At 36.7% G+C, this 26,832-nt stretch overlaps 2 protein-coding genes across 4 annotated transcripts in view; both read right to left on the bottom strand.

The window, feature by feature from the left end:
* Positions 1–224: 224 nt before the first annotated feature.
* Positions 225–4,768, bottom strand: LOC131330900 ((-)-germacrene D synthase-like). Of its 2 annotated transcripts, none has more exons than XM_058364650.1 (7): positions 4,511–4,768; positions 4,089–4,374; positions 3,066–3,444; positions 2,485–2,706; positions 1,333–1,474; positions 993–1,241; positions 225–535 (listed from the first exon to the last, which is right to left on the bottom strand). In XM_058364650.1, the coding sequence occupies exons 1-7, from the start codon at positions 4,649–4,651 to the stop codon at positions 242–244; spliced, it is 1,713 nt and encodes a 570-aa protein (XP_058220633.1). In that variant the 5' UTR covers positions 4,652–4,768; the 3' UTR covers positions 225–241. The 2 variants fall into 2 exon arrangements, with proteins under 2 accessions (XP_058220633.1, XP_058220634.1); XM_058364651.1 differs by having other exon boundaries at positions 3,069–3,444; positions 4,511–4,766.
* A 12,456-nt stretch (positions 4,769–17,224) lies between these two features.
* Positions 17,225–26,832, bottom strand: part of LOC131330911 (peptidyl-prolyl cis-trans isomerase CYP37, chloroplastic-like) — a 40,465-nt gene continuing 30,857 nt past the window's right edge. The window contains exons 1-7 of one of the 2 annotated variants that reach the window (XM_058364668.1): positions 22,188–22,349; positions 21,136–21,457; positions 19,611–19,713; positions 18,189–19,132; positions 17,973–18,095; positions 17,711–17,760; positions 17,225–17,607 (exon numbers count right to left, since the gene is read on the bottom strand). In XM_058364668.1, coding sequence (XP_058220651.1) covers positions 17,496–17,607; positions 17,711–17,760; positions 17,973–18,095; positions 18,189–18,239 — 336 coding nt within the window. In that variant the 5' untranslated portion in view covers positions 18,240–19,132; positions 19,611–19,713; positions 21,136–21,457; positions 22,188–22,349 and the 3' untranslated portion in view covers positions 17,225–17,495. Of the gene's footprint in view, positions 17,608–17,710; positions 17,761–17,972; positions 18,096–18,188; positions 19,133–19,610; positions 19,714–21,135; positions 21,458–22,187; positions 22,350–26,832 lie in introns of those variants that run through there. The other variant, XM_058364669.1, reaches the window with a different exon arrangement.

Consider the following 26,832-nt stretch of genomic DNA (forward strand, 5'->3'; position numbering starts at 1 on the left):
TCGCTTTAAGAAGAACAAAAACATGCATTTTATTGATTTATAGAAATAATACATTGTATACGATAAATAGAGAGGATTCCTAACCTAGCTTTAAGATGAACAAAAACATGCATTCCACTGAATGCATGCATGTTTCATCAAAGGCAAGGCCATAGTTTTGAAGACTCTTTTATTTCTTTAAGCAATGGAAAGCATACATAAGATTACTTGATCTTTGGACTCAATTTTTGCGAGAGAGATTTCAAGTTGGCACAGAATCAACGAGTACTAAGGTCACAAATCCCTTGAGCTTGGTTCCAGAATGGGTGTAATTATCTCCACCATTGTATAAAACATAAATAATTCGTGCAAGGTTGAGAGGTAGCTGGAGGAGAGGCATCGGGACAGGAGTTGGGTGGAGGCACTCTGAGTTCATGTCCTTCCATGCATTTGTAACTCGTTTCTGGAATTCAACAATAGCCTCTTCTTCTGTTGCACTGTATTGTTTCATGTAGCATTCAATTGAGGAGGCTAGGTGACCTCTTTCTTGCTCATGCTGTAATTGCACCACCACAAATGTCAGAATGGAAAAGAGATAGTAGTAATTTGTTACGTTTTTGTGACCTAATTCATTAATTGACAGCATTTAACATGCATGGTTGGAATCTCAAATCTCGAGACATGATCGGGTGTCATCAAAATTCATTAGGCAAGCACTTATGTATATTTGGATAACAAAGATCGAATGTCATAGATTCGCAACCTGTTTCCAGAAGGTTACAATGTAATACCCCATGTTTGGGGGAGTAGTCATGAGTAATGTTATACCACATCCCATAATGGAAGTTTATATGGGTGATCTTGGACATATAACAAATCATGTAAGATACTAACTACTAGTGCCTCAAATTTAAGCATTTCAAGCCATGTGGGCGTGTGGCTTGTAGATCAAAATCAAGATACTAAGCAAGTGATGGATAATGATACTTGTTCCTTGAACTTGTATATCTTACCTTGTGGCCAGCCATGTCATCCATGAGCCTGCAAACCACTGATGAAGCATGAACAATCAAAGGATAACTAGACACCCAATCAAAGGCCTCTTTGGTTGCCAACTCTCCCATTCCAATTAAAGACATGGTTGAAACAGATTGGTAGCCACAACTCAATAGTGCAATTGCCATATGCTCGTCCATACTTGGAACATAGCCCTCGTGATACCATTTGGCTTCAGTAAAGTATGCTCCAACCAAATCTTTCAACTAGAATTTTGAGGACAATGAGTTAGTATTGGACGAAATTTCAATATTATTACTAATAAAATAAAAAAAGGTAAGTTAGTTCAAGGCCAACTCCGGATTTTATGTATTCGACTCCATATGATCTTCCTTCCTTGGCCATTTCATCATCAATAATGTTGAAAGCATCCAAAATCTGTTGATAAACAATTTTCATATAGTCCGGAAGTTGATCCAAGGCACTGATCGCTTCCCACCTGAAAATCAAATAAGTTACGGGAAATGACGTCTAAGGGGTACTATAGCGATAGGTATGGGAATCAAATTTAGATAACTTTACCTTCTAGTTTTAGATTCTGAAATTAATATATACTCTAGCATAAGTCGAGAACATATATGCTAGTAGTTATATTTGCGTGAGATTATGATCGATTAAAAAGTTGCGACAAATGAAAACTACTATATATTATTTACTACAAAAGAATGAAAATCAACTTTTAAGTTGCTTATAATCTAAATTCTAGACCGAAAATCTCGTCAAACTCAGTAGACCCAAAAGTACCTCAAACTCAGTCTTTCTACAATTAGATTTTATTGTTTTTCAGCTTTTTAAAATCTCTACAATGTAAAGGTCTGTTGATAACATTTTTTAACAAGCTCTACTGACTTCTAAAATCACAAAAACTAATCCTCGAATTTTTTGTACACATGCACATCCATGCATTGCTCTTAGACATATCTTCGATATATGACCCTTCAAAAATCAAACAGTTCCTTACATTACATGTCTTGACCATTTAAGGAAGTTTCTATTTTCCCTTTTTCTTTTGCCAAATAATTTTTGCTCTCCGATTTGCATATAAATATATACTTGATAAAGTTTATAGAGTTGTATTGTGTAATTTGAAGTACTAAACAGATAATATTTTACTGCATTTATAAGAAAGTGGATCAATTTTTAGCACTGAAATATTCCATCACAAATTCATGATTCAAATCTTGTACTCTTATCGAAGATATTTCGAGAGAAGTTGATCAAATAAGGGTTTGTGATTTTTATGTGTTCGTAGATTGGCGAATGCAATTGCACGCACTCTGGCAATTTTGGGTTTGTGAGGTTCTAGTATTCATACTCGGGAAGCTTTACTTCTTGATTGGTTATTAGATCCTATGTGAATCGATAATTGACTTTAACCTTTGAAAAAAAAAATTAAAACAAGTCAAATTGAAATTAAGAATACGGGGGGTTGGGGGGACGGAATTTGACCTTTGAATTGCATCAGTGAAGAGCACAAGTTCTTCAATGGTAGCATTGCTAGCATCATAAATGTCATCAATAAGGGAAATCAGGGAAAGCATTTTTGTTAGAATCCTTATAGCAAGAATATATTGGGGCTCATAGTACACTCCCAATATCCAAAAGTAAATCTCCACCACTCTGTCTCTTGCAAAAGGTAGTTTCCCTGGAACGTCCAAATCTTTCCACCACCTATAAACCAAAAATTGTAACATGAAAAACATAAGATCCAATGTACTAATGCCCTGTTTTGGATGTCTATGAAACAATTTCTTTCGACTTTACTACTATTTTACTTCTTCTTTTCTGCAATCTTTCTTTTTCGATTCATCTCAACTAGAGGATGGAACAGATTTTTTGTAAACTACGAGCTAGTTTCAGCTCTATCTCAGAAAATTCACACTTATTTTTCGGGTTCAATGTTCTTTTTGAAAATGATCCATTTTATGAATTTCCTTATGAAGATGAACCGACAATGTAGTATTTTGTTTAAAAGCCAAAAGGAAGAGTTTTTAGAGAGGCTTATTGTATATAAACAAGTTGTACTATACCACCTTGTAATTTCGCTTAACTCCCTCTGGTACAATTTCTGCAATAAGTTGAAATCCAATTTCGCAAAATCCAATAGAACTTTATCGTGGGAATCATCTTTTTGGTAGAAGGAAATGTAAAGCCTTGACTCGAGCCTTTTCAAGCCCTTGTGAATGGGCTGAGATAGAGCATGAACTACTCGTGCTACGATTGGATTGTTGCTCAAGTTTGGCAGTGCAGAATTGAGGTGAGTGGTGGTAAATTTCATTGCTTCATCTAGTATATCTTCTTGATGTACACTCAGAAATGTAGCTTCGTACAAACTCAATAATCCTCTCACATCACCAATCAACGATTCCTTAAATGTCCCTTCATTGTCCTTAAATTTGTTGAATACATCTGCGTAAACCATTCAGGAACATGATCAATTGGAAAACAATATGTTAGAAATATGAATTGTAACAAAATCAGTAGTTGCGGCTTCATAAACTTTGATGAAAGTAGTCATAAAGGCAATTATTTTTTTCCAAACTAAAGTGGACAATAGAACAGTATACCCTTGCCCCTCAATCTATTTTGTGGATGTTATAACAGATTATTATGTCCTATACGATTATTTGTGGATGTTAGAACAGTATACGCTCGTTTTTTTGTCGTTCTTGTGACCTCCTTTTTGATACACCTTTCTGGATATAAAGAGTAATTATGTCAATGAACAGAGACAAAGGCCCAGCAAAAAAGTCATAAAAAGGGACTATATTTGAGAATCTGTTTCCTTAATTAATGATAATGAAATTCATTTGTTTCTCTTCTTGTTTCTTATTATCAAAACTGAGGCTAAAAGGTAGGCTGAGTTCTAGCGATAACACACTAAAATAGTATATATATATGCATTCTCTAAAGTTCTCTCGTTTCTTTCTTCTTCTTTTTTCCTATCATTCTCTTTTTTATTGTTTATTTTTAATAACAATGTAATCTCCCGTTACCGATAAAAAAAAAAAAAAACACTTTGCTTAACCGTACAAGAGACAAAGGTTACTTACCACAAGAGACAAGATATCCTTGTTGTCTAAGTAATCGAAATGAGAGAGCAGTAATGTAAAGATCCTCGTCATTGTTGACATTTTCATGACCGCTTTGATGATAGGTTTCATATATCTGATGTAACCCTTGGTCAATCTCTATTTCGAAATGGTAGGCCACGCCTAGGCGCTGGATTGCATCAATAAGGTCTAGCTGTTGTGAATATTCACCCTTTGCTTCCACTAGCTGCTCTCTCACATTTTCTTTAAGCTGTTGATGATTTTGCATCATGTTGATATCCACTTCCTGCCAAAAAACAAAACAAATATAACCATGCATTAACATGATTACGTGGACTAGAACAGTAGTACTGTGTGATTTTCATTTAAATCAGATCGAAAAAAGATATTCGTTTGAAGAAAAATAATACAAATAATTTTACCATGTCAGCAGAAGTGTAAGCAAGGAAATGATCTCTCCAAACACTAGGATGAAAAACTGATTGAGGGCGGCGTTGTGTGACCTGATCAACGGGAGCCTTACTTGAGGTTAATGAAGCAGATGGGATAGAATCGAATTCCATTTTTCTGTGTTGGGTGGCTGTGAAATGGGAAGGAATAAGAGATCAAGGAATGAACCAGAAAATGGGAATTGGAAGGAATAAGAGAAGAGGTATGAACCAAAAAGAACAGTCTCTAATCCTTTCCACCCTCTGAGTAATGATGTAGAATAAAGAGCAACAATGCTTGCTATTTATAGACCACCTGAACCTGTTGGGAATGCAAACTCTCACGTGACATTCTTGCAAAATACAATTCTCAAGCCAACGATGCACGTGTTTTAATTGTAAATTCAGAGTTACACCACCAACCTTTTTCTAGACTTGGAAATTCTGTACTGCACAGCCTGTACTGTAGCCGATCTGGCTGTCCATTTTGTTATAGACGGTTCAAATTTAATCCAACCTCCTAGTGATTAGAACCGTCTATTGCTCATCTATTGCCGAAATGAATAACTGGACCGGCCGCATTACACCCTTGTAGGGCAGCTCGCCCTAGGATGGAGCCAGAGATGGGCTAATAGGGGCGGTCGCCCCCCTATGATTTTTAAAAAACGTTACTATTACATTTCAAAAAGAAAAATTACCATCGAACTATATAGCCCCGCCCCCCTCCAGAGATGTATCTCGTCACCCCTCCATTTTTTGTTAAAAAAGTTAATTATAATAGCTTTAATATTTTTCTAGTCATGAAATAACTTTTTACTAAAATTAGTCTTAATGAGGTTTAATTCCAACCCTTTTAAAACAAAATAAGGATACCAACGAACAATTACTTAAAGCTATGGGCTAAAATTAAATAAAAGAGTAAGTAATTGTTTAATATTGTCATTAGAACAAGTACTAATTTTGTACTAATATTGTTGTCATTTGAACAAATACTAAGTAATTGTTTAATTGTGTATACTCACCCCTCCTACGTATAAATCGTGGCTCCGTCCATGCCCTACATAATTCCCGAGTCCCCTTTTTTTTTGCTCGACAATTCCCGAGTCCCCTTTATCCATCCTTTTTTTTTCTCTTCCAAGTTTAAAGGTTTAAAGGAGAGTATTGAGGCCCCATTCCACTTTCTCAAATAAGTAATTAAAAAATAATGACCTATTTTCAAACTTAAAAATAATGGGCTTACGAAAATATTTTTTTAATTTTGTTGTAGGGTTTAATAGATCTCATCGAAATCTATCAATTGAGATCCATATTGCATTTTTTATTTATTTCAGTAAGCCTATTATTTTTAAGCTTGAAAATTACAAATAAACACTTATTCTTTAAGGGGCAAAACTGGAACGCCACCTGACAAGTTTTTTTCCTTTAGAGAAATCATTGGAGTTGAAACAGCTAGGAAAATGGAGGAGCGAGAAGAGAAAAATAAAAGGGCATTTTGGTATCGGCACAACAAATTTCTCCCTCATTAACTTCTTTCACTATTTCTTATGGTTGTTGGGTTTATTTGTTGAGATTTTCAGTTAGCGGTATTTTTTAATGCATGTTTGCCCTCAAGGCACACTTTAAAAAAAAAAAACCTTCGAATTATTAGTGCTTAATTTTGGTTTAGATTTCGAAAAGATCGAAAGTTTCCTTAATCAATTCGATGCTTATGTACAAATACGTATGTGTGATGCATGTGAAGATAGAACACTTGGTTTATTTTATATATATATATATATATATATATATATATATATATATATATATGTGTGTGTGTGTGTGTGTGTGTGTGTGTGTGTGTGTGTGTGTGTAAAACATTACACATATGATGTTTATAATTAATTACTGTAATCAATATCTTTCAATATTCTATGAAAATGTGTTTGAGCTCCAAAAGCCTCAAAAACTCAGTCCTTATTTTCTAGACTTTTGATATTTTTTATTTATTTAAAATAGAGAGAGAAACGTGGAGAGAGAGGAAATTGAGATTGAGAGAGAGAGAGAGAGAGAGAGAGAGAGACGTGGGGCTATGGGTTGAATTGGGGGGACGTGGTCAAAATGAATTTAGTGGGTGTTTTGTCAAAAAATGGAAAATGATTTTTTTTAAAAAGAAGGTGATTTCTTGTGGTTACAAAATTCAAACCCAAAACTACACAATGCAGGGGCAAATTGGTTCTGCAAATTGCAATAAGAAGACAAATAAGGGATCCAAATTTGACGAACGACACTTTTTCACATTGGCTAAAAAAATAATAATAAAGCGAGCCACCTGCCAGGTATTTCCCTTTGAAGTTTCTCCCCCTTTTGGGGGTTGAATATGAAGAAAAATCATTTGATGCTTCTTGTCACGTGCTAATTCAAATTTATTTTCCACTATACACATGTCTTTTAATGCATAGAATCAGATTAATGTTAGCGTGTATTAAATACGGGATCGAAAAGAATATTAATCTATTTTTTTATCAACTAGCATTGTGCCCGTTTAATACACAGGGCTCTAAATTCCTTCAACTATCTTTGTTAAAGGGGAAAGTCTTCAATACACACCCCTTTAAGGTGTGTACCATATGCATTTATTGTGTGGTTCATATTGTGCCACCTCATAAAAAATTACTTGTGGGACTGGTCAGTCATAACATTTTATTTTGTATCATAACTTTTATATACTAAAAATTCGTAACTTTTAGCAATAGATTCATAACATTTTGAAAATCATAATATTTTGGTGTGTTTCAATGAAGGTGCATATAATACACACCCAAATAAAAGGTGTGTATTGTAGCACTTTCCTTGTTAAAGCCTCCAACCTCCCAATTCTTATTTTGTACCTAGAATTTAATGGAGAGAGAAAAAGGGGGAAGGTATGTGGGAGGAGAGAGAGACGTGGGTAACTTTCTATGTTCCCTCCCCAATTTCTTCAACTGTATTTGTTTCTAGGGAAAATGACGGCTAAGGACGTGTTTTGATAATTAATACTCTCCAATGACAAGTTAAGAATATTTGTGAATATTGAAAATGTTCTTGACGGGTATTAATTATCAAAATACGTCCTGAGCCGTCATTTTTTCAATCAGTTGCACATCTATCGGGCCGGACTTGTACTAGATAATAACGAAATTTGTAAATGTCCAAGCTCAGCCCATTAATGATGATTAGGAAAGAGAAGGATGAGTAATCTAGCGGGGTAAGAGAAAATGCAGGAGGATATTTCCTTTGAGAACGCTAGTGTTTTTTTTTCCTTGCAAGTCACTGGCGGCGGATATTTCCTTTGTCCCATTTCATGGTTCTCTTTCTTTCAAACCACTGTAGCGTATTTTGGGAACAATTGTCCGGTTCGGGCTACTCAAGATGCGGAATTGTCCAATATAAATAGTACATTTTAAACTCGTAATCCTCAAAGGTACTAAAAAGGAAGTTTGCTAGCTACAAGCAATCCACTAGAATTGCTTCATTCGTAACTTGTTAATTTATTAGAAACAAGATTTGAATACCATCTACCAGATAGGATGCCAGCTAATGCCAAGAGTGGAGTCAGGATTGCTAGGCGGTGAGTAGTCTTAGTAAAGTTTGAAGAAGCTACGAGAGTAGTCTTAGTAATGTTTGAAGAAGTTACGAATTTTCGTTGCACTAATATAAAAAAAGTATCCAAAAGTACATCTCCACCAATCTGTCCCTTGCAAAAGGTAGTTTCCCGACAACATCCAAATCTTTCCACCACCTATAAACCAAAAATTGTACCATGAAAAATATAAGGTCCAACATATTAATGCCCTGTCTTGGATGTCTATGAAACAATTTCTTTCTTATTTTACTTGTATTTTCTTCTTCTTCTTTTAGGCAAATTTTCTTTCTTTCTTTCTTTTTTTTCCATTCATCTCAACTAGTGAACTGAATGAATTTATGTACACTATGAGTTTCAGCGCTATCTCATTTGTTACGAGGAAATCAATCAATCGACAACTTACGTGGGTGAGGATTACCAGTTGGCAGCAATGGCCTGGTTTCCGATATTGTAGTTGCGTTGGTTCAATATGGGGAATCCGGAATTGAGAGGGGTAGGGGGTGGAATGATACTGTAAAATATTTTTTTTTTCTTTCATAAATTATGAGTTTCCTTATGAAAATGAAATGATAATGTAGCATTTTTTTTTTAAATGCCAAAAAGAAGAGTTTCTACAGAGGCTTATTAAACAAGTTGTATTATACCCACCTTCTGATTTCGCTGAATTCTCTAAATATCTGAATTATGGCTACACGCCGGCTCACTAGCTTGCCCAACTTAGCCTATTTTTGTAAGGGTTTGAGATATGTATTTAGGTCCATTGGGTTGAATTTGATTGAGTTTTTAAGCCCATTTAGTTAATGGGATGGGCTTGGAAACATCTGTTAAAATCAAACTTGGCCCAACCCAACCCGACCCAATAAAATAATGAAAATGATATGTTATATGTATGTATATATATGAAAAAAAAATTAGGAAGGAAAACAAAAGCTACTAGTATAACTATATTAAACAAAGCCCAATCATTAATGGGCCGAGCTTGGACATTCACAAGTCTCATTATTATCTAGTACAAATCCGGCCCGGCCCGATGTGCTGCTGATCTGAATACCATCCACCCAATAGGATGCTAGCTAATGCCGGGAGCGGAGTCTGGATTGCTAGGCAGTGACTCTTAGAGCATCTCCAATCCATCCAAAATAGAGGATGGATGTAACACATTGAGGGGAGATTTTGTAATTTATTCTATTTTTTCTTCACTTTTTGTACTTTTTGAGAGAATCTTTGAGGGACCCATCGTCATTTTTAGAGTTTTGGAGGAATTTTGTACTCCAAATTTACTTTTGATCCTCCATTTTTAGAGGACCAAACTTACTTTTAGAGGACCAAACTCTAAAAAGGACTGTGGGTCCCTCAAAAATTCTCCCAAAAATTACAAAAAGTGAAGAAAAAAAAGAATAAATTATAAAATCTCCCCTCAATGTGTCACATCCATCCTCTATTTTGGAGAAATAAAGGTGGATTGGAGATGCTCTTAGTAATGTTTGAATACGTTTTGCTCGGCAGTGACTCTTAGTAATATGTTTGAATAATTAAGTTATGAAAAATATACTAGTTTGAAAGAGAACGGCAAAAAAGGACGAAGGAAATATCCGCCTCAAGACTTGCAAGGAAGAAGCAACCCTATTGACGGTACGTTCTTGAGTTGAGTACTAAGTTCAAAGGATCTCTAGTAAGAGACTTGCAAGGAAAAAGCAACCCTATTGACGTACAGTTCTTGTTTTTTCTGCTAAATGCTTAGTTTTGACAGTTCTTGTGTAACTGGTTTTCAATTCAGGTGTACAGAGCCACTAGATTTGACTGTGTCAAAACTCATGGAGCAGCTTTGACAATTCTTGTAATGGACCACATGATTTATTCCGAAGATCTGTAGAAAAACTCATCTCGGTTTGGTTTGGTTTGGTTATCTGTAGAAAACTCATGGAGCAGCTTTGACAGTTCTTGTAATGGACCACATGATTTATTCCAAAGATCTGTAGAAAAAATCATGAAGCAGCTTAATTGACAGTTCTTGTAATAATCTAACGGGTTTTCAATTGTTCAGAGGAACTCAATTTAACATTGCGAGGAACTTAATTTAACAGTGTCGGCAAACCTGTTTTCCCTATCCCATATATGGCTGCAGTTTGCTTATATCCAACTGTCTTGGAGCCAGGCATCAGTACGTGGTGTACCGTCACTCTTCCCCACCTCTGAAGCATGCCGGGTTTGATTTACTTTGTAGAACTTTGCTACAGGTACAGCACTTGCTGCACAGCAGCCATGCACAGATCTGTTTTGCGCAGAAATTTTGAAGCAAAGTTGGATGATTCGTAAATACCTTTCCCGATATCGGATTGAGGTGATTTTATACAGGGACCATAAACGACGCATTTGGAACAAAATGAGCGGCTCCGATCATTTTTGCAGGACCCGAGACGAGCGCAAAACGGATCTGTGCATGGCTGCTGTGCAGCAAATGCTGTAATTGTAGCTTTTCTGTACTTTGTATTAGACCCCATGTAGACCTATGGTGAAGAAGGGTTTTAGGGTACACGTAGCGGTATTCCAAGGGCACCAATAATTTTTTCAATACGCTTCCACATGCAGACACTTGCACATATTAGCAACAATAAGTATTAGACTACTAACAAACACATAAATACTTGCACACACTCACAATGGGGGTGGGTGTGATAGACCCGAATTTTTACATTCCTCAAAACAAATATGTCTCCAATAATTACAACTCTCCGAATAAATTAATCGACATGATGGGCCCTAAAATCCTCCAAAATAATCTCTATAACTAAAATTTCCAATACTCTAATTCGGATCCCTACTAACTTGCTCTGCACTTGAAACATATAAAACACCCGGTAGTATATACAATTCGAGGACAATAAACATGGCTAGCAATGAGAATATGCTCATGAATAAACGAGGATATATAACAAATCAAGTATGATCATTCTGAAACGTTTTCCCTTTATAGCCTCATACCCGGCTTATTTCGGTAACATGTCAACCACCACCCAGGTCAAAACTCTGTATAGCCACTTGGGACCCATAAACATTCTGGACTCCTCGTAGGGCAATCATTCATACATTTCTCATACTTGTTTGACCCAGTGGACTTGCACATGTATATACCAATCTGTTCCATAGCTTTCAACCAAATATTTTCTATGTCACGATACAAAAAATGATAATAATCAAATCAATAAGCTTAGATATCAAGGAGTACAAATACAAGAGAATTAAAAGATCACTATTCACAAAGAGATTTAGCAAGAAATGTATTGCACATAATCCGGTACCTCAAATTTTAATTGCAGTCGAACACCATTTGACCCACCATCGGATCTGCCAAATCTCGTTCCCTCCATAATTTTCTCAGCACGGCTCTTTCTCACCACAGAATAAGAATATCTCACTCATAACTTTTATCATTTGGTCTCATTACAAATATAACAGTACTAGGTACATACTAGTCATCCTACGAAGATTATGTACGTGCCATGTATTAGCTCATACAAGTGCCACCTCTTGATATTTGTCCCAATGTCACTTGGCCTATACTTTGCCACATGTTAAAATCCATGCATAATGCCACCTCTATTTTTCAGACTAATACTCTCCTCCTCTTTTTTTTTTTTTTTTTTTTTTGCCTTTTTCAAACTCCAATATCGTAATATACTATCTAAAAACAATGATAATTTTCAAACACCAAATTATGTGTATGGAGCCTACCCCATTGTGGGTGTGTGTAAGTATTTGTGTATTTGTTTGTAGTTGTAGCATTGTTGTATTAGCAATCACATTTTGAATGCCAACAAAGGGTTATAGGGTACAATCTATCTATCTATCTATACTATACTATACTATAAGCAAATATGTGTGCCTCCCTAGCCTCCAAACTTCCAATCCTAATTTTCTAGACTTTTGATTTTTTAATTTTGACACAGGGAGAGAGAGAGAGAGAGAGAGAGAGAGAGAGAGAGAGAGAGAGAGAGAGAGAGAGAGAGAGAGAGAGAGAGAGAGAGAGAGAGAGAGAGATGGGGAGGGTAGAGAGAGAGAGATTTTTAAGGGGAAGTGGGAATGTAAGTTTTATTAGAAGGCAAAGATAAATAAATATTACGCTTTTTAATTATTGAATTTATCTTGTTTTCTCACAATTTTTCCTCGCAATAGGCTGTTCGTGTTGTAGTAGTTTCCCATGCATAAAATGGAAACACGCTACTGTGACTGGGGCAGGAAAAATATTAAAATATTTTTCTATCAATTAGCGTTGAACCCGTTCAATACAGGACCAGAAAAATCACCACTATGATTTTTTGTTTTTCCCATGCATCAAACGGGCACAATGTTGGTAAATTTATATGCAACTGTAGGCTCACCAGCATGTTGGAAATGTGTGTGAATTGGCTGCTGCAATTGCTTCCAACTGGGATGATGGTTAACTTTTACCCTTTTATAATCATCTCCCATTTCTCGTTTTTTCCTCTCCTCTAGCAATTGTAAAAAATGCCTGCTTGCATTTCACTATTTATCAGACCAAAGAACTTCTCACATATTGTGCTTTTTCCAAGATTAGATGGTGACATTTACGCTCCTCTTTGCCTTGTCATTTAAGTTCTATTGCTGCAACAACCATCAACATTGAGTAACTGTCAACATAATAATTCAAACTTCACCTAGGCATGTTCACATTTACGTAAATCTTTGACATATGGAACATTTGTTTTCACCTGCTTAATTCATAAATTTAGGCAACAAGCAGCTTGAACCAAATATCATTTTGTTTTTACAAAACAATTTCCTATCAGTTAGAATGCCCAAGTGAGCATTCTGTAGTATATTCAACAATATATCTTATTAGTCGAATACATTTATGTTGGGGGTTTTCAAGTCAAAGAAGCTTAGTGATTCTCTGCTCTCCATAGGCCCTAACACCACAATGGGTATTCTTTTAGACATCCCACTCAGCGGTGGCAGAATTTCCGGCCAATGCCAAGCCGGCTTTGTAATATGTCAACGGCTTAGATTGGTTTTCCAATTCATTTTTGTAATTGAGCTCAGCAGAAATTCAATTAGACATAAACAGGAAACACAATTCGGGGTATGTAAATTTGCAACAATGTTCACAGGGCTTGAACCTTTTTTGTGCGGATTGGCTAAAAATTCTAGCTGATGAACAAGACTTTAGTAAAATTAAAAAACAGAAAGAAGAATGAAGTTAGCTACATTGGATGTCCAAAAATCAAAGAACAGTTTACATCAGATGCTTGCGCAAATTTCAAAGGGATGTAAAAGCTATAAGCTGGCAACATTTCCCATGGTTATCAAAGGGGCAAAAATATCAGTTACAGGCATACTTCCACATGAAGAAATTAGCAATGGGTAGTGATTTTGCCACACCTTTTTTTGATAATGCCACACCCTGCAAGTGCATTTTTTGGTGCAAAAATACACTTGCAGGGTGTGGCATTATGAAAAAATGGTGTGGCAAAATCTTTTCCCTTAGCAATCTACAATCAGGAACTTCACGGCAAAGCCTGCACAGAAAACTAGGATGAATATGAGAAGTTGACAACAAATTCAAAAGAACGGAGAGCGTGCCGGTCCAGAAAGACAGCATATTAACTCTCAACTAGGAATACCAGACGATCTTGACCCTCCACTAGCTTTGCGGATCGAATAAGATCCCCGGTTTTAATCTCAGGAAGAATTTCTCGTCCAACAGTTAGTGTATCTACACATTGGCAAAGGAAGTTTTATAAAATGCAGTTAGATTTCAAAAGGAAATAGGTAAAAGGATGCATAGATCGGCTATTGCTAAGGGAGTCAGGACATACCCAAAGACAGAAAACTGGCCCTCATCAAAAGACAACCCACCCAAAGACAGTTATATGTATGTATATATATGAAAAAATATTAGGAAGGAAAACAAAAGCTACTAGTATAACAATATTAAACAAAGCCCAATCATTAATGGGCCGAGCTTGGACATTCACAAGTCTCATTATTATCTAGTACAAATCTGGCCCGGCTCGATGTGCAGCTGATCTGAATACCATCCACCCAATAGGATGCTAGCTAATGCCAGGAGCGGAGTCTGGATTGCTAGGCAGTGACTCGTAGTAATGTTTGAATACGTTTTGCTCGGCAGTGACTCTTAGTAATATGCTTGAATAATTAAGTTATGAAAAATATACTAGTTTGAAAGAGAACGGCAAAAAAGGACGAAGGAAATATCCGCCTCAAGTGACTTGCAAGGAATAAGCAACCCTATTGAAAGTTCTTGAGTTGAGTACTAAGTTCAAAGGATCTCTAGTAAGAGACTTGCAAGGAAAGAGCAACCCTATTGACGTACAGTTCTTGTTTTTTCTGCTAAATGCTTAGTTTTGACAGTTCTTGTGTAACTGGTTTTCAATTCAGGTGTACAGAGGAACTAAATTTGACTGTGTCAAAACTCATGGAGCAGCTTTGACAGTTCTTGTAATGGACCACATGATTTATTCCGAAGATCTGTAGAAAAACTCATCTCGGTTTGGTTTGGTTTGGTTATCTTTAGAAAACTCATGGAGCAGCTTTGACAGTTCTTGTAATGGACCAGATGATTTATTCCAAAGATCTGTAGAAAAAATCATGGAGCAGATTAATTTGACAGTTCTTGTAATAGTCTAACGGGTTTTGAATTGTTCAGAGGAACTCAATTTAACAGTGCGAGGAACTTAATTTAACAGTGTCGGCAAACCTGTTTTCCCTATCCCATATATGGCTGCAGTTTGCTTATATCCAATTGTCTTGGAGCCAGGCATCACTATGTGGTGTACCGTCACTCTTCCCCACCACTGAAGCATGCCGGGTTTGATTTACTTTGTATTAGACCCCACGTAAACCTATGGTGAAGAAGGGTTTTAGGGTACACGTAGCGGTATTTCAAAGGCACCAATAATTTTTTCAATACGTTTCCACATGCAGACACTTGCACATATTAGCAACAATAAGTATTAGACTACTAACAAACACACAAATACTTGCACACACTCACAATGGGGGCGGGTGTGACAGACCTGAATTTTTACATTCCTCAAAACAAATATGTCTCCAATAATTACAACTCTCCGAATAAATTAATCGACCTGATGGGCCCTAAAATCCTCCAAAATAATCTCTATAACTAAAACTTCCAATACTCTAATTCGAATCCCCACTAACTTGCTCTGCACTTGAAAAATATAAAACGCCTGGTAGTATATACAATACGAGGACAATAAACGTGGCTAGCAATGAGAATATGCTCATGAATAAACGAGGATATATAACAAATCAAGTATGATCATTCTGAAATGTTTTCCCCTTACAGCCTCATATATACCCGGCTTATTTCGGTAACATGTCAAGCACCACCCAGGTCAAAACTTTGTATAGCCACTTGGGACCCATAAAAATTCTGGACTCCTCGTAGGGCAATCATTCATACATTTCTCGTACTTCTTTGACCCAGTGGACTTGCACATGTATATACCAATCTGTTCCATAGCTTTCAACCAAATATTTTCTATGTCACGATACAAAAAATTGACAATAATCAAATCAATAAGCTTAGATATCAAGGAGTACAAATACAAGAGAATTAAAAGAACACTATGCGCAAAGAGATTTAGCAAGAAATGTATTGCACATAACCCGGTACCTCAAATTTTAATTGCAGTCGAACGCCATTTGACCCACCATCGGATCTGTCCATCCAAATCTCTTTCCCTCCATAATTTTCTCAGCACGGCTCTTTCTCACCACAGAATAAGAATATCTCACTCATAACTTTTATCATTTGGTCTCATTACAAATATAACAGTACTAGGTACATACTAGTCATCCTACGAAGATTTTGTACGTACGTGCCATGTATTAGCTCATACAAGTGCCACCTCTTGATATTTGTCCCAATGTTACTTGGCCTATACTTTGCCACATGTTAAAATCCATGCATAATGCCACCTCTGTTTTTCAGACTATTACTCTCCTCCTTTTTCTTTTTCTTTTTTTTTTTTTTCTTTTTCAAACTCCTATATCGTAATATACTATCTAAAAACAATGATAATTTTCAAACACCAAATTATGTGTATGGAGCCTACCCCATTGTGGGTGTGTGTAAGTATTTGTGTATTTGTTTGTAGTTGTAGCATTGTTGTATTAGCAATCACATTCTGAAAGCCAACAAAGGGTAATAGGGTACAATCTATCTATCTATCTATACTATACTATACTATAAGCAAATATGTGTGTACCTCCCTAGCCTTCAAACTCCCAATCCTAATTTTCTAGACTTTTGATTTTTTAATTTTGACACAGAGAGAGAGAGAGAGAGAGAGAGAGAGAGAGAGAGAGATGTGGGAGAGAGACGTGGGGAGGGTGGGGAAAGAAAGAGAGAGATGTGGGAGAGAGACATGGGGAGGGTAGAGAGAGAGATTTTTTAAGGGGAAGTGGGAAGGTAAGTTTTATTAGAAGGCAAAGATAAATAAATATTACGCTTTTTAATTATTGAATTTATCTTGTTTTCTCACAATTTTTCCTCGCAAAAGGCTGTTCCTGTTGTAGTAGTTTCCCATGCATAAAATGGAAACACGCTACTGTGACTGGGGCAGGAAAAATATTAAAATATTTTTCTATCAATTAGCGTTGAACCCGTTCAATACAGGACCAAAAAAATCACCACTATGATTTTTTGTTTTTTCCATGCATCGAACGAGCACAATGTTGGCAAATTTATATGCAACTGTAGGCTAACCAGCATGTTGGAAATGTGTGTGAATTGGCTGCTGCAATTGCTTCCAACTGGGATGATGGTTAACTTTTACCCTTTTATAATCATCTCCCCTTTCTCGTTTTTTCCTCTCCTCTAGCAATTGTAAAAAATGCCTGCTTGCATTTCACTATTTATCAGACCAAAGAACTTCTCACATATTGTGCTTTTTCCAAGATTAGATGGTGACATTTACGCTCTTCTTTGCCTTGTCATTTAAGTTCTATTGCTGCAACAACCATCAACATTGAGTAACTGTCAACATAATAATTCAAACTTCACCTAGGCATGTTCACATTTACGTAAATCTTTGACATATGGAACATTTGTTTTCACCTGCTTAATTCATAAATTTAGGCAACAAGCAGCTTGAACCAAATATCATTTTGTTTTTACAAAACAATTTCCTATCAGTTAGAATGCCCAAGTGAGCATTCTGTAGTATATTCAACAATATATCTTATTAGTCGAATACATTTATGTTGGGGGTTTTCAAGTCAAAGAAGCTTAGTGATTCTCTGCTCTCCATAGGCCCTAACACCACAATGGGTATTCTCTGCTCTCCATAGGTCCAGAAAGACAGCATATTAAGTCTCAACTAGGAATACCAGACGATCTTGACCCTCCACTAGCTTTGCGGATCGAATAAGATCTCCGGTTTTAATCTCAGGAAGAATTTCTCGTCCAACAGTTAGGTATCTACACATTGGCATAGGAAGTTTTATAAAATGCAGTTAGATTTCAAAAGGAAATAGGTAAAAGGATGCATAGATCGGCTATTGCTAAGTGAGTCAGGACATACCCAAAGACAGAAAACTGGCCCTCATCAAAAGACAACCCACCTAAGCCAGCCTGTTGAATCCAGATCTCATACAATTAATACTAGGAAATTGATTTTTGAATTGGGAGCTCCCCCCCTTTAGCTAGGGTATATATAAGGAAACAAATGATTCTAATGACAAGCAATGAAGGGTTTGAAACCTTCATGTTGATTTCAAAACTATTTTTTAGTTAAGAAGCTTAAGACTTTCAAACCACCAAGAAGTGCCTTGAATGCTACTTACACTTCTCTTATCATAAAGGTAAAAGAAAAACTGATATGGTGATGAATACTCCTCGGAAAAGTCACCGTGAGCCATGGCAACTGCACCATAAACAGATAGAGGAAGCACAGACAGCTCTCCATCCTGCCAAAGGACAAGTTTCAACTTTGAGTGCTGGAAACATGTATAATTTGTATCTGATTATAGACCCTATAAAAATGTGAAATATCAACAGACCTGCACACTGAGAGTTGTTTTGTTCAGTGGCTCAAATTGCCCAGATGGCATTATCTCCAGGGGAACACTATAACCACTGTTCTTGCTGTCTGAGAGAATTGCTTGGTTAATACAACTGAGCTTCACCCCATTGTAAGCCCCGTCGACCACGTAAACCGCACATTTCAATTGTGCAAATTTGTATCATATAAAAACAAAACTGATCAATAACCGCATCAGTCAATCAAAAGATTTTCTCTTTAAGGCTCAGTCCACTTGCTATGGGTTATGCTTTGAGACACAACACAAGTACTTTCCTGAATTTCAAACTTACAAAGACCAGATATTTGTTAAAACAGTGAGTTATAGAGCTTGTTAGAGCTTGTCCCACATCAGTTAATAATCACCTCCAAAATTAGTATATGAGTCTAGGCGGCCTCTCCACTCATTGCCAATTGGTTTTGAGTTAGATGCTTTAACATGGTATCAAAGCTAGGCTTTCGGGGGTTTTTGGACAAGACTATATGTCATTGATGGTTGGTTTTTCCCTTTGTTTGTCGTTGATAGTTGATTGTTGTCGTATGTGTTGAATCGTTTATTTACCTCACCACGTGCGAGTGTGGGGGATTGTTAGTGTTTGTCCCACATCGGTCAATAGTTACCTCAAAAACTAGTATATGAGCCTGAGCGACAACTCCACTCATTGCCAATTGGTTTTGAGTTGGATGCTTTAACAGAGCTCTTAACTAGTGTTCTCTCTCTCTCTCTCTCTCTCTCTCTCTCTAGGAAGAATGTTTCCTTGTTAGGTACAATATTTTGATGTCTGATGGCTTATTTCATTCCAAAAATTTCCTACGGTGTCAGCAAAATGTTCAAAAAAACGGAGGATAAGGGAGATTTCACTACCTTACCAGTTTTGCAAAGTTCCCTGCAGTCAATGGTGCTGAATATCCATCTAAAACAACCTGAATACATATTTAATTATCAATTCATCAGCTAAGGCATTTGCTAGTGTTGTATGACCAATGCATAACACACACCCATAGAGACAGAGAGTGAGAAAGATGTATCGTGCTGAATATCCATCTAAAACAACCTGAATACATATTTAATTATCAGTTCATCAACTAAGGCATTTGCTAGTGTTGTATGACCAATGCATAACACACACTCATAGAGACAGAGAGTGAGAAAGATGTTTTATCTCCCATTATTAACAAAATCTTATTTCATTTTTTCAAGAAAAAATCCCCATGATGGAATTAAAAATGAAAGAAAGACAAATGTATAGCTATGTGCTTTGCAAAACACTACAACATCAGTAAACCTAAAGAAGACAGGAATGGAGCTCGGGGGACAAGTGTCCATACAGAAAACCTCACTGACCTAATTGACATCTTAGGACACGAGTTTGTCATTGACAAACATGGGATTTCATCTTACCTGAATTGTGGCTGTTTTTCATGGCTCACCACCAGCTTCGGGAGAGAATGTTGCACCATCACCTTTCTCAATGACTAACTCTACAATTCCTCTCCCTGTAAGACTATGCAGTTCAGTAAAGCATTAATGACCTAGGTATGAATTAAGCCGTACCTACTATGTTCTTAACCTCTATAGGGTGTTTGAATGATCCACTTGTTCAAATAGTTCGTAGTTGTTAGAATCAAGCACAGAAGCCGGTATGCCAATAGATCATCATAAACATGAAAATAACATTGAACAAAGCTGATTTTGAAATACGCCAATTCTATCATATAGAAATTACCATGGAAAAGAGATTAACCAGTTTAAAGGCAGTAGGTACGAGTGAATTGTTTCATGTACTATTAAGATTTGACATGTATTTCTGTTTCAATATCTGTGACCATAAAACACAGCATACTAAGTGCTCGAAGCTTCTAGTAGTTGTCTTTTTTCTATCTTCTCTGGATTGCCTAGGTATATAAATGTGATCACATTTCTTCTCCCTAGAAAAAATCCTAAGGATCATGATCCATGGCATCAATGGCGGACGCATGATCTGTACTCAGCGGGGGACCGAATCACAAGTACTTTTACTCTAATAACGAAAAATATAGTCTATAAAATAAATATTTCTACTAACTAGTTCTGAGAAGAAGACGAGATTGTGTACACATATATAATCGTATTTAATTTTATAATCACAATCGAAGAGTGGTTGATAACTTGCAATTTTAGTGGTCTTTTTCACACACACACAGGGGCCAATCCTATAGAACTTTTCCAAATTAACCTGAAAATATAGTATAGTTAATTGGACTATTGGGAGGCATGCAATGGCCCGAGCCCCCACTTGCGCCCCCCTCAGTCCACCTCTGATGGCATGCTGTAAGATAGGCTCTACATTGTTGAAAATTACTGTTTCAATAACACAGTAAACCAAAACAGTTGGTCTAATGGTTGTGTAACAGCAATTCAAGCTGTGAGGTTGTGGGTTCAAATCCGTTGGAAAGGAGTTTGATATTCATTGTGATCAGTTGGGATGGGCTAGGGTCAAAGTACGTTCTATTGCATAACAAGGGGGAAAAAGGAATATCAGAACACAATTTACTCAAAAACTAACTAGTTACACCTCAAGGCCTGAACTGAAGAACTCAAGGAAAATATGTACGAGTTATTTGATAGAAATGAGGTAAATTGGAGCCATTTGATATAGGAACCTCTAGTTACAAGAGTAACACAATTTGCTGATAAAGAAAAGAATCTGGATCGTGCGCGTCGACACAAATATCTGTCACGGGTGATTGGCACACAAACAAGCATGGCCAAGGGTTCATGTCCCTTTTAGTATCTTACACTTGATTTCTCCGGTGTGCACTGGACATATAATTAACCTCCACTTCAACTTAACTTTTGTGATTAGTAACGGTATGGTATGATCTCGAAATCGATACAGTGATTGTAAATTTGTTACATAACTTGAGAATCCGTGGAGATGCCTTACCTTGGATATTTCAAGTACTGCTGAGGCAGCAAGAAGGACAACCCTGGGGCCTTTCAAAAAAAAAACCCTTTAGATAGTATATTACTTGCAAGTTGCAACACATACAGCAATGAAATTCCAAGCACAGATAGCATCAATATCCAGTACATAACGTTTCACACCTTCTAGTGACGTAGAAAAATGACTCTAAAGCACAGAGAAGCAACACGGTTATCTGTAACAGCTCCAGTTGTGCAACAGCATCTAGTGAAGATGCTAGACCGACTGATACTTTGTCTGGGTCCTTATCTTTTATGCACTCAATAAGAGTTTTCAATCCTCCCTGGCCAATCCCACACAGAAATTATAGCAACAAATTGATATATTACTCCCTCCATTCCAAAATGGATGATCCAAACTACTATTCAAGCATATGACAAAATTATCTCTGTTTTCCAAGCTATAATGTTTTACACATGCAATATGGATTTTGTTTGATAGAACTCATATAGTTTTATTAAAAAATCATACAAAGTAGTATTATAAATTACAAAATCTTGATGACTTTTTGAGAGGTGTGAATAGTTGCTTTGGCCATCCATTATGGAACAGAGGAGTAGCATTTTTGTGTAGCCAATTAATGGATAAAGCCAATGCCTGCCAAAACTGAGACTAAGCTTCTTTATGGATATCAAATCGCAGGGAAAAAAATGTTTCTCATGCTTTAATAGAGGCTTCCTATCAATGCGATTGCGAAGAATGTAAGCCACATAAGAAAAGTAAGGGTGGTTTGTCAAGCATTCATCCTAGATCACACTGGCTCCCAGAATAAACCAGGAACATACTTATCATCACTTTGAATTCAGCTTGGGTTTCCATTTAACATACCCCCCCAAAATCATTGTCTTCTAAATGTCATGGAAATTGCATCTACTTATCATGAAAAGCAATCGGAGTTGGATAATAGAGCAAGTTTTGACGAGTCCAGCCATCCAGGAAGTCAGAGTGCATACAACATTCAAGCTACTAGCCCTTTTCATCCAAAGGAGCTAAATCTCTTCCTTCCAAATTACCTTCCCATCTATCAGTGAATCATACAACTCTGAACCCTTTTCCCTCAAATCTGCTGGAATACTAGCCATGATAGAATCCTTGTCATCCACTGCAATGTGAAAATCAGAAAAAGAATACATCCGGATATAAGTACATACCTGCATATGTTAAGTATATATTGAAAGAGGGAGAACAAGAAAATAAAGGATATTATTTCACCTGGTTTACAATTTTAAGATTTAGGCATGCATCGATTTGCCACACAGTGTAATTCAAAAAAAGGGGGCAATAAACCATAATGACCAAGAAATATGGAATCCTAAACAAAAGCATACAGAATTTGCCATAGTAGGGTATCATTCTCCAACATAACTGACTGGCTTATAGTCCCAACTCAGCATTGCGCATCGGTATAGGATAAGTGATACTTTTAGAGCTTTCTTCACGTTGCCCTCCATTGTCCCAAAGGGCTTTCTCTGTGGAATCCTTAACAAGTATGAGATGTCCTCCAGAGAATCCTAAAGGAAATTAAAAAAATAGGTATATTTGTCACTCTGTAGACAGTGGAATCGTAGACGTACATAATGTTTTGAATATGACCTGAATAGTTTTCATATTTGTGTTTGCTGGGATAGCCTTTCTCAAGGCTAGTTCCCCTGTTCTAGGAACTTTAGTGTCTGGAGAATAAAGCACTGCTTCGGCAGGAGAAATAGACAAAGAATTCCAAGCGGTGAAAGGTAATGGGGATGCAATTTGAACAAAACAAAGGATCACAGCAATTGTGCTCTCAAATCTTTTAGTTCCATCTTTAAAAGTTGATGCACAAAAGTTGGACAAAATTTTGTGCTTCCTGTTGACTTGCTGCATGATAACAAATCATGAGTTGGAGTTTAACAGGAAAAAGTACATAATTCATCCAATTATAAATATTCCAACATCAGTATTTAAATTTTCAGACATCTAGCTGGTAAAACAATGAATCAATTTTCCATTTTACAGCAAATGGAATTAACCCAAAATGAGAGGAGATTGTCGTCACATAACCGTTGCCTTGTTAAGCAGTTTTCTTTTCTTTTTCTTGTTGTTTTCTTATAGCTCAGGTTGTTTGGGCCAGCTTACACACACCTTGACTAATCCTGTGAAAACAATCCCACCGTCCACTAGGGTTGCCGTATTTAGCATAAGGTTGATAAGCAAGTAGCTTAGATATATGTAGTGCTAGAGCAATCCACACAAGTGGACCAAAGCAAATACACGTATATGTGGTGACTGGTGATACTGCACTACCCTTCCTTCCAGTTCACATCTTCACAATTGTAATGATTGCATGCAAAAGGAGAAAATAAAAATGCATTTGAAAGTCATTAGGTCCACTACGAAAAAAATGCTTTTTTGTGCCCTGTCTCCCTTAATGCAATGTAAGGAGTAACCGATAGATAATGCAACCCAATGACTCTTTTTGGAACTTAAGAAAATAAATGGAAAGGAAATGAGAGGCAAAGTTAGAGAGAAATTAGAGGAAAATTTGCATTTGTATTTGAAATTTCCTCCTCTTTCTTTAAGAACCAAACAAGGGAAGAGAATTCACTAAAGTTTTCTCTTCCTTTCCACTTCTTTCCACAAGTTGCAACCGAAGCCTAAATAAGAATGGCAGCATTTTACCACATTGAGTTTCACCACGACAACATTGGAAAAATAACATTCCCAGTTTACCAAATGCGAGTGTGACCACCTGTCGAAGCCTCAGAAGGTAGCGTGTGGCAATATTATCAAAAGAGACAAAATTCAGACAGTGATATTTTGTTCAAAATGATTCACAATGCTTCAAAATACAGACTTCACCCCTACTCCTAGATCTAGAAAATGATCCTAACTAACCTTAGACAATCTCAGCTAATTACGGTTACCATAACTAACCAATTAGAGCTGGCATAACTGACCAATTAAGTACTTAACCTAGCTAACTAACCAATTAAGTACTTAACCTAGCTAACTAACCATTCAAACAGAAACACCACCTAAGTCTAATTAGTTGGGTTTTTACCACATTGTGATGATGCTGAAATTAAACTCTAAGCTGGTTCAAATACCCTAATTTTTTTTATACATACTCGTTTGATGTATTGGCAGGTTTCTTTTCAACGTATTATGTGCATTAAGACCACTCATCTGACTTATAGTGGTTCATTAAACTCTTAATCCTATTTCGACCCTTGTTACCCGAAAGACCAATAGGATCAAGAAAATTGCAATCCAACAGAACAATGCATTACTGAATTTCCAATTATCCCCAAAACAAAAGCACTAAATCATCAACAAAGAATGAGCAATATGATTAGATTTGAACTAACCGACGACGGGTTTTTAGAAAAAATGCAGCAAAGTGTGGGGCGAAATGGCGCTCTTGCGCTTTTTCTACAAGTAGGGTTTGATTGAAATTGGTGGCTGCGTTGCTGTGTAAGAGACGGATTGAGAGAGGTAGCGATAGAGGCCTTGTGAGATATGAAGGCGGAGGATAGAGGAAACGCCATGAACGGTAATTGGGGAAGCTATTTTGGCGCGCCTCATCCAAATCCCTCATCTATAACTTCTTCTAGCCTTACCAAATCCTAGTAAAATTTACTTACCAAAAAAAAAAATTCTTCTAGCCTTCACCAAATGTCTATAATGTCCTGGCAAATACCCGTAAACATAAAGAAAAAGGAAATCATGCATCCTAAACTAGGTCACATGAACCCGGGGTGCATCCTGTGATGCGTGTTGGCCCAATCCGGGTCATTCATGCTCAGCAATAGATGGCTCAGATTTCTTCTCGGCTATACTATAGAGCGTAATTGAGTAACAAAGTATTTTTTTGTTAAATAGCAGCTTTAAAACTTTTGATTACTCATTTTACTTCTAAAATTTTATGTGTATTTCTTCTCTAGATTTTTTTAAAAATATCTGAGTACTTTTTCCTTATTTTCCCTCCAGTGTCTATCCCTGATCCTATAAAATTAAATCATGCAAGGCATTTGTCTCCATTCTTTTGATTTACTTTAGTGAAGTGTTTTATCATATTTTCATTTCACTAGTAATATGTAACGTCTATCTATCTATTAGTCTAATTTACCCATTACTTAAAATTGAATTATTGTTCTATGACAACTTTTAGAATTTTAAAAGTGTTACTAAAAGCAAAAGGCTTTTGATCAAAAAAAGAGAGGAAAATAACGGCTCAGAACGTGTTTTGATAATTAATACCCGCCGATGACATGCTAAGAACATTTTTAATGCTGAAAATATCTTTGACGGGTATTAATTATCAAAACACGTCATTAGCCGTCATTTTCCAAAAAAAAAAAGGGGCAAAAGGCTGGCAAAAGAATTCGAGTAGAGTTGTAAAATTGACCCGGCTCGAAGGCCCAACACAAGCCCCACTGTGACCCAACTCCAGCCCGCCCAATTCCCACACAATGAGAATGGGCTGAGCCCGTTGCGATGAGGGGTTGCCTAACCAGTAACGAGGACAACCAACCCCAAAAAAGACGGGAGTTCAATGGGAGACTCGACTGGGAGTAGGGCTGCAAATAAACCGAACAACTCGCGAGCTCGGCTCGACTCGTTAACGCTTAAAACGAGTCAAGCTTGAACTTATGTCTTCAGTTCGTTTATTATGGAATTCAGCTCGTTAAAGGAGGCCCAACTCAATTAAAGAAGCTTGTTTAGTAAATGACTAAGATTGGCTTGGCTTATTAATAGTTTGGCTCGTTAAGGCTCGAGCTCAAGTTTTTGACTTATTTAATAAACGAGCTGAGCTCAAGCTCGACAAAACTTGGTTCGGCTCAACTTGTTTGCAGCCCTTACCGGAAGTGCAACACACTTGGTGGTAGTAGATAGCAGTAAGACAACCAGAGTAAGCAGTTCTTGCCAATATCATAAACCTTTCGATTATGTTTGGTTTAGATTTTGGGGGAAGTTTTAGGATAATGAGTGAAGAAATAGATAGAAAAATTAGAGTAATAATTGGAAAAAAAGATATTGGGGACAGTGCGCAGAGGAAGGAGTTGAATCTAGAGATAAAAAAACAAATAGAGTCGAATCATATTCAGTTTGGCATTTTTGTTCGGGCCTCACGTTCTCAATCCTCGTTGTCTTGTACTTTAATAGCATTGTCACTCCCGCTTTCGCACTCTTATTCGCACGTGTTTTCCCGTTCCACTTTCTCAAATAAATATTTAAAAAATTAGGACCTATTTTCAAATTTAAAAATAATGAGCTTATGAAAATAATTTTTCAATTTTTTTTACAGGGTTTGATAGATCTATCAAAAAATATCGATATTGCATATTTTTTTATTTTCGAAAGTCAATTATTTTCAAATTTAAAATTATAAATAAGTACTTGCTACTTTTTTAAAGGGGTAAATTGGAACACACTCAGCAGATGATAGCCACGCCAACAAACAGTCACAAATCGCTTATTCGGAGAGTCAAAAAAAGGACTAATCGTGTGGTGCAGATCTCATGACCCAACCCCGAATCATCGAACCTAAAGAGGGCGCGGCGCACCTGATCATCGAGATGTGAATCTCTTTCACCATGGGAAGAAGAAACCGCGACTTCGACGACGACACTGGTAGTCTCCACAGTTAAAACCTCACTATTCACAAACCCCTTCTTCGTT

The sequence above is a fragment of the Rhododendron vialii genome, chromosome 6a (assembly GCF_030253575.1).
Source record: "Rhododendron vialii isolate Sample 1 chromosome 6a, ASM3025357v1".
NCBI lineage: Eukaryota > Viridiplantae > Streptophyta > Magnoliopsida > Ericales > Ericaceae > Rhododendron > Rhododendron vialii.

Bases quoted from the DNA above. Each gene is read 5' to 3' on its own strand.
- LOC131330900 (XM_058364650.1), bottom strand. From the start codon at position 4,651: ATGGAATTCGATTCTATCCCATCTGCTTCATTAACCTCAAGTAAGGCT. The intron at 4,375-4,510 runs GTAAAATTATTT...GTTTTTTGGCAG, and splicing joins CTTACACTTCTGCTGACATG to GAAGTGGATATCAACATGAT. The intron at 536-992 runs GTAAGATATACA...GTGCAATTACAG, and splicing joins ATGACATGGCTGGCCACAAG to CATGAGCAAGAAAGAGGTCA.